Source organism: Mesitornis unicolor, unplaced genomic scaffold (genome assembly GCF_000695765.1).
Source record: "Mesitornis unicolor isolate BGI_N332 unplaced genomic scaffold, ASM69576v1 scaffold5432, whole genome shotgun sequence".
NCBI classification, from domain to species: Eukaryota; Metazoa; Chordata; class Aves; order Mesitornithiformes; family Mesitornithidae; genus Mesitornis; species Mesitornis unicolor.
This window is the reverse complement of record NW_010168387.1, coordinates 12,613-24,928: the sequence shown is the minus strand read 5'-3', so window position 1 is coordinate 24,928 and position 12,316 is coordinate 12,613. Positions and strand designations below refer to the sequence as shown.

The following is a 12,316-nucleotide window of genomic DNA, read 5'->3' as shown; positions in this document are numbered from 1 at the left end:
GGGAGGGGCTTTACGGGAAGATTACGCATGCTTGCATATATTTACAGGGATTCTCTCTGCATCTACTGACTTAAAAAAACCCCTCTATTATTAAACAGTTTGAAAATTAATTTTTCCTTTTTGCAAAATTAAAATCAACCCTCAAGGATTAATTGCATATAAAAAAGAAACCTATTTTACAGCACTGACTAGTATTACCTTTAAAATCAACAGGAAACCCCCCCCACATGCTGCAACATTGTTTGACAAAGCAAAAATTGCCCACAGCATAATCACCCAAAATGAACCAGTGTGAAGTTTTTATTTGCATGGCCAAAAGATCTTCCTTTCGTTCCCCTGCAACTCTTTTTTCCTTTAACACGCTGTAAGGTTTTTGCTGCAGAAGGAACAATATGCAACACTGCATACCTCCTTGAACAGTCACTCCCACAACACCTAAACATTTAATGGATGTAGCGAATGACAACACCACGAACGGGAAAAAAACTAAGTTCCACCATTCAACATGGTCTGCAACAGTGTCTTTAAGTCTGGCTGAAGTGGGCAACTTCACTTTAGAAGGTCATTTCCTCCTCGTTTCTTTACAGTGTTGGTGGTTTCAATCCATACTTCTTTGCAACTTCTGTCTGGGCATAGGCAGCATCACAGAGTGAGTAGAGGTGGGCCATCTCCATTTCAGATTTGGCCAGGTTGATAGCTTTGTTGAACATTTCAATGGCTTTATCCAGATTACCTCTGAAATAAACCAAAACGTTGACCAGTTAAGACTGGAAAAGCGAATCTCCTCATCTCTACAGCATCTTTCTTCCTTCAGGACTTTCAGCCTCCACTACTAACAGCTAACAGGACTTCAGGAGGAACCACGACGAGAACTTGTGATGATGATGGACAAACTGAGAGGAGTGGTTACCAAGCCTAAGCAACTTGGACAGCTGTTTAACAGCCTTCCTCTTGAGAGCTCCCATGGCTGGTAGCGGGCAACAAAATGTTCTCCACAGGACGCCAAGTTTACCACAAAGATAATGCTGGGACAACTAAATGAACTCTCATCTCCCTTAGAAAGAGCCTGTACACTTGACAGGAAAACTAGCAAAGACAAGAGCTCAAGTTATTTACATAGGAAATGCTTGCAAAATTTCTCATGGCAACAGTTTGTCTGCCTTTCTGTTGGCTAGACACATACAAAAAGACTCTACTATAGTCCCAGCTACACTTCAAACGTCTGCACAATTGTAATACAATGCACTGTTACAGAATAGCACATTAGACTTTCTTCTTTATCCTGTGAGCTTGCAAACTGCAGTCCTGTTGGCATGAAACCCAAATGGTCTGGCTTCAGCTCAGGATCCTCAGTGCAAAAGGTCCAGTAACACGTTTACAGACTACACTAGGTACACAAGAAGCCTAGCAATGATTAAGGAAGTCACTCTGAATGCAGAAGGGATGTATTTAAACAGACACAGCCCCATCTGCATGTTGTCTGTTAAGTATGAAATTGGTGAACACAGGAACTTATCAGACCATAAAGCAAAATTATGCCACAGAGAAGGCAGGCCTTCCCTGAGAGTTACAGAACAGAAATCAGGACAAAGCTGACCTCGCACAGCACTGGGCAGAAGATCTTAAGCTTAAGGTCCATAGGGAAATCTGAAGGACTGCTATAATTTCAAAAGTAACCAGGAACTCTTAACACTGCAATTCAACATTACCTTTGTACTTCAATCGTTCCCATGGTTTCATATGCAAAGTCACACTTGTTATCGATTTCAATGGCCTTGCTTATGAGTTCTAACCCTTTGTCTAAATCTTGCTTCCACTGGAGCTGAAGTAAACTGTAGGAGAAAAAGTAAATTGAGAGCAAATTTCACATACTCCTCCCATAACCAACATCATGTAAGCCAAAAAAAGATCCCAAATGTTTGCAATTCCTAATGCAATTCCTGACTTCACTGCTTTTAAAAACTTATATGTGAAAGTCACTTTCAATAAGCCATGTTATTTGTTTAATGACTCTGAAGATAAATATTTTATGAAAAAGAAAACTTCAGCACCAAGCTTAAATTAAATGGGGCTAAAATAAGTCATAGACTTCCAAACAGACACTCAATTAGGAATGAACAGTAATGAAACTTTACTGAAACAGTTTCTCTTGACTAAACTGTAAATAGGTTTTCACATAGTTATTTTTCCTGGCTAAGCTTCTAAAAACAAACATTTGTTTAAGGCTGATTCACATAAACAACTGCTCTAGACCAAAAATACCGCAAGCTCAATACATACCCTTTATGAACATATGTAGTGGCATTGTCTGGCTCAAGGTCAATGCATTTATCATACATTTCATCAGCCTTGCCAAACTGCTGTTGATCAGTTAGTGCCTGCATCAAAAGAGAAACCTGCATGTCAATACGCAACCAAAACATGCACTCTGCACTTGGCTAATTCTAATTAAAACCATATTGACGATGTGAGACTGGACACAATGCTGCTATTGTAGAGCAGGCCAGGCACACCAGTTACCACAGTAAAGTGCAGAAATTACTGATCACAGCACCATCTGTACTGGGAGATCCACAAGCAACAATGAAAGTAAAAACCATTCTAGAATTCTGTACCTGCAAACCTCAATTTCTTCATTTTTCACGTGTACTTCTTTCAAAAAGAAACGTATCCATACTGCCTACCCACTTAAAATCAGAACATCTCATGCTTCGTACTAGAACCACCAGAAATATTATCTTAGAGAAGAAATGCCAGTCTCTGCTACAAGTATACTCTGAACATCTGCACGGAACTCTGCCTGACCAGTGTATCTCACTTGCAGCAGAATGAAAGCATTACCCTAGTTCCACACCTTTAACTCCCAAATTACCTAGGGAATCCATGACAACTATCAAGTGTTATGCCACACATGTGCAGGAATTAAAGGGGAAATGTATGCCAGACTTCTGTCTCCTAATAACCACCCTTAACTCTCATTACTTATATTCTGCTCCACCAATTCCCTGTCTATTTTCTCTACCCCAGAACAACCATACCCATAAATTCAAGTATCTTATTAAAGAAGCATGTGCTATCTCAGAACTTGTTGTCAAAGATCTTCATATATTATTTGAAGAAATGTATGTTATCCAAGATAAAAGGTGCAAGAGAATGCAGCATTTTCTCTGAGAGAGAGAAAAACATACCTGAGCATACAGTGCGTAGCCTTCAGCACACTTTGGAAACTTTTTTATGACATCTTCAAAGCCTTTCATGGCCACTTGCACAGGCAAAGGATTATTTCCTGTATAAGCTTGGCGATACTACTCAAGAAAGAAAAAGAAAAAAGGAAAACATGAAACACCACAAAAAGGACTCATTTGACCTCTACCCACTTCTCCAAGAGATGCATGCATTGTAACAGAACAACTTCCACAAGGTGATATGGCTGTACCTCCTACCAAATCTATTTTTAGGAACCTACCATGTGTCCAAGTCTCTGGTAGAGTAGACTTGGAGAGGAGAAAGGACAAAAGAAGGAAGTCATAAAGGCCTGGTAGTTGCCAATAGCCATCTCCTATTTCAAAAGCCTAGAAATTCCAAGCCTATATTTCCTCCTTGTTCACACCATGCAAAGCTGTCCTCAGAGATTCCTGCATGCAGAGGCTTGAAACAGTCTGGTTCCGATTTCTTGAATATGATAGCTTTCCACATTAAAGCTTTATTTAAATCAATTTCATGCGTTACAGTTAAAGATTTGTGATCCCTCTACCACAAAGCAAATAATGAACATTGCAAAATGAAAGCAGCAAACCCCTACTCCCACTGAAGAAACTGCTCCATTATTTCTTGACCTTATTATTAAAAGATAAGAGATGTTTGCGGCTCTACTTCTCCAGTAAATTGAAATAAAACAGAAACACAGTATGTTTTCCAGAAGTCTTTAAAAAGAAGAAGCACCCAGGTAAACACCAGCATGTTACCTACCAGGGCAAAACATTTCTGTGCTTGAGCCAAGGCAGAATCAGGTCGCAATCGGATACATTCATCAAAGTCTTCCACAGCCTCTTCAATTTGGTCAAGCAGTATTTTCAGCTAGGCAGAAAGAAAGAAAATCCTATTTCTGTATTTAATCTGTGCTTCAGACACTTAAGTGATAGTTCAATTAGCATCAGTTGGTCATATCATCTCCAGTTAAGTTTTAGAACTGCCTAGAAGCTTAGAAAACCTGTAACTGGATCACTGCCATAAAATAACAGGATCACCAGGAAAACTTTGGCTTCGTGCACAAAAAAGCAAAGTTCATAAGTAAGGGATTGAAAATGCTTGCATTTTAGACTGCTGCCATTACTGCTTTAGCATTATGTCCAACCTCCAAAACTATGCTGTGTTTTCTCAAGTTGTTTTGCCTTGCTGTAGTTAATGTCTGTGGACTATTTGGATGTCGAAACATTTTGGCTTTCCCAGCTTTCATGTCAACTTTTTTTTTTTTTGACATTCTCATTCCTCTACAAGAGAGGAGCTCACTTTATCATTCTCTTCTTTTACTGTGAAGTTACCGTAAAAACACTGATTTTCAATCTGCAGAAAACCTTCATTCCCTTCAATCAACACATCACACCATTCTTATTTCAGAGCACGAAAGAGATCTAATGAATTCACGGAGAGACACATTTGATCCTTGGAAGTCTTCTTTATGAATATGACTCAGCATATCTGCATACCGTAGTGCTTCCTTTCTCTTCCAGCATCTTTTATATTAGTTCTGTGGAAGCAGGCCCCTCTAGGCCTAGAAATTATTCAAGGACACAGCAGGGTCACAAGCCAGAGAGGGATGAGCTGAAGATTCAAGTCTAGGCCACCATGCTGCAGATGCGAGTTATCAAGAACACACATTACATCCACTGTCACAAAGCTTCCTTCGATGCAGATGCTGCTCTGCTGTATCAGGCACCTTCACAGAGCAGCTTGCATCTGCTGTGGATGTATATAAGCCCTACTACTTTTAAGTCAGAGGTCATACTGATAGAGGACAAACTCTGTCACTTTGCGTTCTTTCCTACAGCTACAGAAATAAACTGCTTCTGCCAAACCTGAACCTGCAAATTAGACTGCGTATTTATTCTGCAACAGTTCCAAATTAGGAGTTCATGTTTTTCTGCCACAAACAGTTTAAAGTGTCTCCGATGATGTACTGATCCGTAATTTTCTTTTAGTATATACTGAAATATTCAGGTATTGAGACAAAAATCTCTTGATGTTTCTTACTTGTCCTCGATGGTGGTAAACATCTGCATTCTGAGGGTCAATATCAGCAGCCATGTTGAAGTCCTGAGTGGACAGCACAGGTTGCTGCTGCTGCATATACATACTTCCTCGCTTGATCAGAGCATTAGCTCGGAGCTGTAAAAAAAAGTTCCAAGAAGCATTAGCCACTCCAACGTTCCTCAGATTATGGCTTTGTTACAGTTACAGTAAATTCTTCGTTTGATTAGTTTCTCCCACTGACAGATTTCATTCAAAGCAGGAATAAACTTCATATTGACTCTAAGAATGAACTCTCTTGCTAAATTTCAAATAGGTCAGCCTATGCTTCCCGTTCAGTGGGTTTTCAACCCCAAAAAATCCACAGGTTCCCTATGCTTAAGAACAGATCAGCATTTTTTGAAGGAGTTCAACATGAAAGTACAATTAATGGGTTTTTTGCTCTTATTTAGCAACTGATTTTTCAGACTGGATAGGCCTCCAATTCATTTAAATTTGTCTGTTCTTTAGTTTGCACTAAGCACACATGTCTCAAAAATAAAAAAGCCCTTTAAAAACAATTTGTAAGGAATAAAAAGACAAAATGGTAAATAAACCAGAATGTTCCCAGAGGTATCTGAAAACTTGGAAAATCAAGCTCTTGAACTATACTGAACTTAACTTCTACGTTTTCTCAACCCAAACTACAATCCAGCTGTGACAGATTCTTACCTTCACATTTGCATCTTCCATGCTGATGACCTGATCTAGGTCTGGTTTGGCAGCATTTGCATTGCCAATAAGAAGGTAGAAAGTAGCTCGCAGAAGCAAAGCTTCTGCCATGTATTTTCCCTTTGCTTCAATTTCTTTTGTGCTTTCACTGATAATTTTGTCGTAGTTCTCTTCTTCCATATATTGTTTTGCTCTCAAATAGCCAGAGCTGTTAATGATGTAAAAACAGTTGTATATATACATGCGTTCACTGAACACTGCAATTTCAATTCAAGCTTTTCATTAAATCATAATGAATACTAACTTGTGCCAAACTCAGTTACAACACCAACATTATAAGTAAATTTACAAATATTCCTGGATGGAGCTATCACAGACTGAAAACAGTTGACACAAAAACTGCCAGAACTATTGGGTTGTCCAAAACGTAATTGCATTTTTTAATTAATAAATGGATATATGTATCTTGAAATGTAACTGACTTAATTTTAAACCTCAAATTCGTTATCTAACTTGACAGCTGAAAGTTCAAGATTGGTTTAGAAACAAGTGCACGACTTTGTTAATTATTTGATGTCAATTTCAAAATGGAAAGTGAAAAGGAACATTTGTGTCACATGTATTACTTCAGAAAAAGAAAAAGCTTATAGCAAGTTATGTGATGTGTATGGTGAAGATACTTAAAACTACGGCAGTGTCAGAATTGGTTTGATAAATTTCGATCCCGAGATTTTGATGTTAAAGATGCACCATGCTCAGGAAGGCCAAGCGAAGTTGATAACAACAAAATAAAGGCATTGATCAACTCCAATTGGCATTTAACAACACAACAGATTGCTGATAATTTTAACATACTGAAATTGAGCGTTGAAAACCATTTTAAACGGCTTGGATACATTAGGAAGCTCAATATTTGGGTACCACATGAGCTCAAAGAAATTCATCTCACTAAGTGTGTTGACATCTGTGATTCTCTCTTGAAGAAAGAAGAAGAAAACATGAAGGAAAAGATCCATTTTTGAAACGTATGGTAACAGGTGACAAAAAATGAATTATCTACAACAACAACAAACTAAAAAGAGCAGGCATGATGAACCAGCTCAAAGCACTTCAAAAGGAGATATTCAAAGGAAGGTGATGCTGTCAGTCTGGTGGGATTTCAAAGGTATTGTGTATTTTGCATTGCTTCCCAGGAACCAAACCATTAATTCAGGTGTGCACTGTTGTCAACCGGATAAATTGAATGATGCCATCAAACAGAAGCATCCAGAACTGGTGAATGCAAACGTGTGGTGTTTCTCCATGATAATGCCAGACATAACATACAAGTTTGGTCACTCGTCAAAAATGGTGACAGCTTGGATGGGCTGTGTTACCACATCCACCATATTCACCAGATGGTAGTCTGATGGTGTCACATTTGTTTTGTTCTTTACAAAATGGTAAAACCTTCCCTGCTGATGAGGATATCAGATCGTTCTTGGAACTGCTTTTTGCTGAAAAAGGTAAGTGTTTGCTTGAGCAAGGAATCATCAACTTGCCTGAAAGATGGCAAAAGGTAATTGAACAAAACAGACGCTATACTGTTTAATGAAGTTTTCATTTCCCATGAAAAATTCACCTTTCGTTTACCCAGAAAAAATAACCACAATTACCTTTTCGGCAACCCAATACATTGGAAACAAAGAAGTGTTTTAAAGTGCTTGAACTTGAGCTTCATTTGTATATTGATTTTTTTTTTTCCACATTAAGGACAGCAATAATCTCTGGCTTAAAACAAAGAGGGCTGGGATAGGATTCCAGGTCAGAAAAGTGAAATATCAAATGTAGCAATGTGCAGTTTATATGTGAAAGAAAGGATTTCACAGCAAAAAGTACAGTAACCAGTGCCTTGTCCTCAGCTAAGTGGCCTAGATTCAGTGAATCTGCCTGTAGATCAGGACATTATCTTACTTAAAAAAAATAAATAACTGTAATGCTCTGTGCAATAGTTTCCAGATTGACAGCAGTGATATCTTCAAAAATAAACTGGAAAACAGCATAGTAAGTTAAAGCAGCATCTATGTGGTGCTCAAATTCTACTCAAAAAAAAATTTAAGTTTTTTTTGTCAGATGAAACCTCTCATTTATGTGCAGCTGGATTCCAGAAAGACTAAACAACTTTCAGCCTCAGCTGCTGCAAATTCTTAGTTTTCATTATCAGAGACCCTTTTCCTAGCTTGTCTGCTCCCTTCCAATATAGAAACTAACTTGCTCTCTTCCTTGGGAACTCTGCCTCAGTATAAAACATTCCTTTCTCTAGAAGCATTATTCGCCACTCTCGAGTCCTCCAATCCCCTAAGCTTTACTATGGCAGTGCAGGAAATATTCTGCACATCTTCCCAATTCTACTGTCCTTCCTCTGTTTAGTGGATAAAAGCCACTTCCAGTTCTGAACTAGCCAGTCAGCTTTCATAAATGTTTCACTGTTAATACAGTTCTCATGTCACAGGCTCACTTTATGACTACAGGATTTCCCATGTCAAGTACTATAAAATTAACAGCAAGTTACACTGAGCAGTGTCAAAATCGCTGAAAACTTAATTCTAATACCAAACGATTCCCAACTGTACACTCACTTTTCTTTTACTTCAGAAGCTTCTCCCTCCTTATCCTTATCTTCATCTGATTTCTCACCCTTAAGCAAAGGTTGGGAGATTATATCATCTGTGAATGAACTGAAGTAGGATTTAATGAACTGTGGTGAGGGCATCAGAGGCTCACGATTCTGAAAGAGAGAAATATAATTTCGAGTCATTAGATGGTAAGAACAGATCGTAAATATGGAAATGGATAAACAGATGTGATTATAAAAAAATCATTCATGAAAGAACCAATGTATGACTTTCCACTACCTCATTTGGTATTTTTTATTTGAAAGTTTGACATGTAGAGATGATTTAAGCTTCAGATCACAACTCGGTACACATCACAAGTAGAAAAAAATATGAAGATATTCAAGAGAGGACAAAGGAGATAGTACCTTTCTGCACATGTGGCTAGAAATAAGGACTCTTAGGATACTGTAAGATATTGGGTAGATGTACTGAAGCAGTGTGTGTGTACATAAATGGGTGAAGAATGCAAGCTGGCAGTTTAAGCATGAGCCTGATTTCAAGCAGATTCTGCATGGCAATTTGTCCTCCAACTTGTCCAAGAGAAGCTGCTGTCTATCGTTACAGTGAAGACTAATGAGGCAATGTTCTAATTCTACATGGAGCTTGGCCCAGATACCACACATTCTTGAAGTTCCAGAAGTCCTTTGGATGGTTTGGGGGTTTTTTTGTTTGTTTGGTTTTTTTTTTACAGTAAGGACAGCAACACCACTCATGTACAAAATCCTTTCTACAGCCAGAAAGTATTTCTTGCTCAGAATGAACACTGCACACAAGAACTACAATTCATCTCTCCCTCCAGAGAAGTCTGACTGCACTCTTATGAATCTCTTCATTAAGTTCTATCATAATACTGCCTATTGGAAGCACACCTATTTTATGATGCTACCATCACTAAACTAATAGCACAACTCATTTTTGTTACCTCAGCATCACACCTTTATGTGAATTTATACAGGAAAGAAATTCAGCACCTCAAAACCAATGTGGATTTCAGTACTTCGACCATCACAGAAACAAATAAGTATGTTTTAAGAACAAGTGAGAATGTTTTAATACCTGTCCCAACTTTTTTGTAAGCCTACAGTCACTTAAAATGACTGCTCCTGGCTACCTCTAAACTTCCATAGTCCTCTCTTCTGCAGTTTCCAAATGTTAACGCTCAAGATGTACTTTTCTGGTTTGGTACTTGGACAAGTATGAGCACCTGTTTACAGAAATGGAACAGAAAGAGCCTGCGACTGTATGCCACAAGTAGTTTGTGGTAGTCAGGAGATGAAGCTGTATTTCTCAAGACAGAATCAGGATGTCTGACCCCTAATAAAGACATGTGAACTCACACTGCATTATTTTTCCTTAAGCAATGATTTTTGCTTTTCTTAAGAAAAAAAGCAAACCACAAAAACCACAAACAACAAAAAAACACCAAACAAACAAAAACCCAACAAAAAATGAAACACAAACCCACCTTAAACCTCTTTTTTGCCTCTTTCTCAAAAGAATTCTGGTGTCAACTTAATATTTCCTACATTACATGTCTATTTATAAAACCAAGAATAACTTGTGGAAAAAGCCCTCATTCTTCTAAATTGATGCTATTCATTACACATGGAACCAACATTTTTATGCATTTTCAGTTATTACCTATAAACCTTCCTATCTTAACACACACACTTAAGCACCTGATGTGCAACCAAACATTTGGCTATTCCTGTTCCAACGTACCGTTTCCATTATGTTGCAAGTCCAGAAAAGCCCAATGTAAGGCAGCACACCAACTTAGGTGTCTCCTGAATGTGACCAGTCAGGTGAAATCAGAATTTGTCAGCAATATCACAAGTCCTACCTTGTATTTCTCTTTGGCCTTTTCCTTTCCAAGGAGTTTAAGAACTTTATCAGCTAATAACATACTTTGCTGGTTTTGGAAGGCTTCTAAAATGCAGACTGCAGTGACATCTGGGAAACAATACACAAAAGTGAGATTAGAGACAAATTCTGATAGTTGCGGAAGTCCAGTAAAACGTGCCACTTTTACAGCGAGTCACTGTCAAACAAATGTCCTCTTCGAGGGTGAAAGCATCTGTTTCCAGTATTTACCATGTTTTCCAAGATACAAATTTGTATCCAAAATTATCACCTTGTGATAGACAGTGAATGAAAGAAATTTCATTTATTTTTACCTTCATAGGTTTTTTTTTCCCTAGAGACATGTACACTTAGACAAACAGTGAAAATGTGTACCTCCAGCAAGGGCTTTCAACATTTCAAAACTTTGGGGATAATTATGTTCATATCATGTTCACATCAAAAGTGTTAACATAGCTTCTCTTCTAGAACTGGTCCTAATTTTCTACTTTTAAAATTCACGTTCAGTCCAACCACATCTTGCTGCTTATTCAGTTTAAGAAATCTTCTCATATTGTACCTCAGATTTTTCTGCTTACCTCTGTGACTTCAGAATGGAGCAAGTTTAAGAGAAACGGTTTGCTGGCCTATTTAAAGTGCTAATCCATGTCATATCACTTTCATCCACAGACAGAGCCTCTGCAAACGTTAACCCATTGCTGTCTGAATCATGCTTTGCAGTGCGAAATGTGTTCTCATGGTACATTGTCATTATTTTCTGGGTCCTCTAGTTAATGTAATACTACCACTGATTTTTCCTGTTTAATTTTCACTTAAACATCAGTAAAGACAAACAGGAGCTTGGACTTGTAATTCAAGAGTGTATTGTTTGAATACACTTCAAAAAGTGCATCTTAAGCTGGGATTTAAGTATAGTTTCTGTAGTTCTATCCACTATAGGTACTATTATGCCATCATTTATAAAGAAACTCCCCACAACACTAGCATAGTCAAAAAGCACATCAGAGTCCCCGGGAAAACATGCTATAGCCAGAAAAAGCATGGAAGAGTGTGTGCAGTAATACTGTACTATACCACCTTAGCAGGTATGCTTTGCCCAAAGGGGACAGCTGTAAACTAGTGCCCAGATTTGGGTGAGGCAGCAACATCTTCCCAAATTATACTGCTAGGGATGATTAGAGGGCTTCTTGCTGATGGTGGTGGGGTTCTTCTGAGTTTCTTTGGTTTTGCTTTCCTTCACTACACAGACATACTCTACTTCCTGGGATTTTACTGGCCATACATGATTGGCAGGTGAAAGCAGTATTGTATTAGAAAACCTATGTAGTTCAGAAAAAGCAGGTAATTTTCAGATCTTAAAAACCTGCAAACACAAATCAAGGTTGAAAATAATTGCTACAACATTACTGCTACTATTGTTAAAAAGGAGTTACATTTAAAAGCTATCCTACTATGGCAGGGCCATTTGATCTTTCTTGGGACTTTTATCATCTGTCTGTTTATCACAACTATGTAAGGTTTAGATTTTCTTATACAGCACTTTGGAAGTGCAGCTGTTGGTCAATTAGTGATTGCAAAGGACTACAACAAATGACAAGGACCTAAGTAGTCCTATTCTACTCACTATAGTCTTACAGGTCAGGAAGGCATTCTGCCAGCAGATAAATAAATAGATAGATAAATCAAATTTGCACATCTTATTTACTTTCTAATTCAGCAGACCTAATTCTGAGCTGTTACACTTAACGAAACTAATTTAACAGTTAGATTGGCCAGTCAGAGCACTCCCTCATTTTCTGTCCTTTGATAATGAGCACAGCTGAAAAATTTAATTTGCC

The 12,316-nt window shown here is 38.1% G+C and overlaps 1 protein-coding gene across 1 annotated transcript in view; it reads right to left on the bottom strand.

Annotated features, from left to right (window-relative positions):
* Window positions 1–287: 287 nt before the first annotated feature.
* Window positions 288–12,316, bottom strand: part of TOMM70A (translocase of outer mitochondrial membrane 70 homolog A (S. cerevisiae)) — a gene marked incomplete at its 5' end in the record, with an annotated part of 14,254 nt that continues 2,225 nt past the window's right edge. Inside the window, 9 exons of the mRNA XM_010178989.1 lie at window positions 288–735; window positions 1,710–1,832; window positions 2,281–2,378; window positions 3,189–3,305; window positions 3,970–4,077; window positions 5,251–5,385; window positions 5,959–6,166; window positions 8,577–8,725; window positions 10,459–10,568. Coding sequence (XP_010177291.1) covers window positions 582–735; window positions 1,710–1,832; window positions 2,281–2,378; window positions 3,189–3,305; window positions 3,970–4,077; window positions 5,251–5,385; window positions 5,959–6,166; window positions 8,577–8,725; window positions 10,459–10,568 — 1,202 coding nt within the window. The remainder of the gene's footprint in view (window positions 736–1,709; window positions 1,833–2,280; window positions 2,379–3,188; window positions 3,306–3,969; window positions 4,078–5,250; window positions 5,386–5,958; window positions 6,167–8,576; window positions 8,726–10,458; window positions 10,569–12,316) is intronic.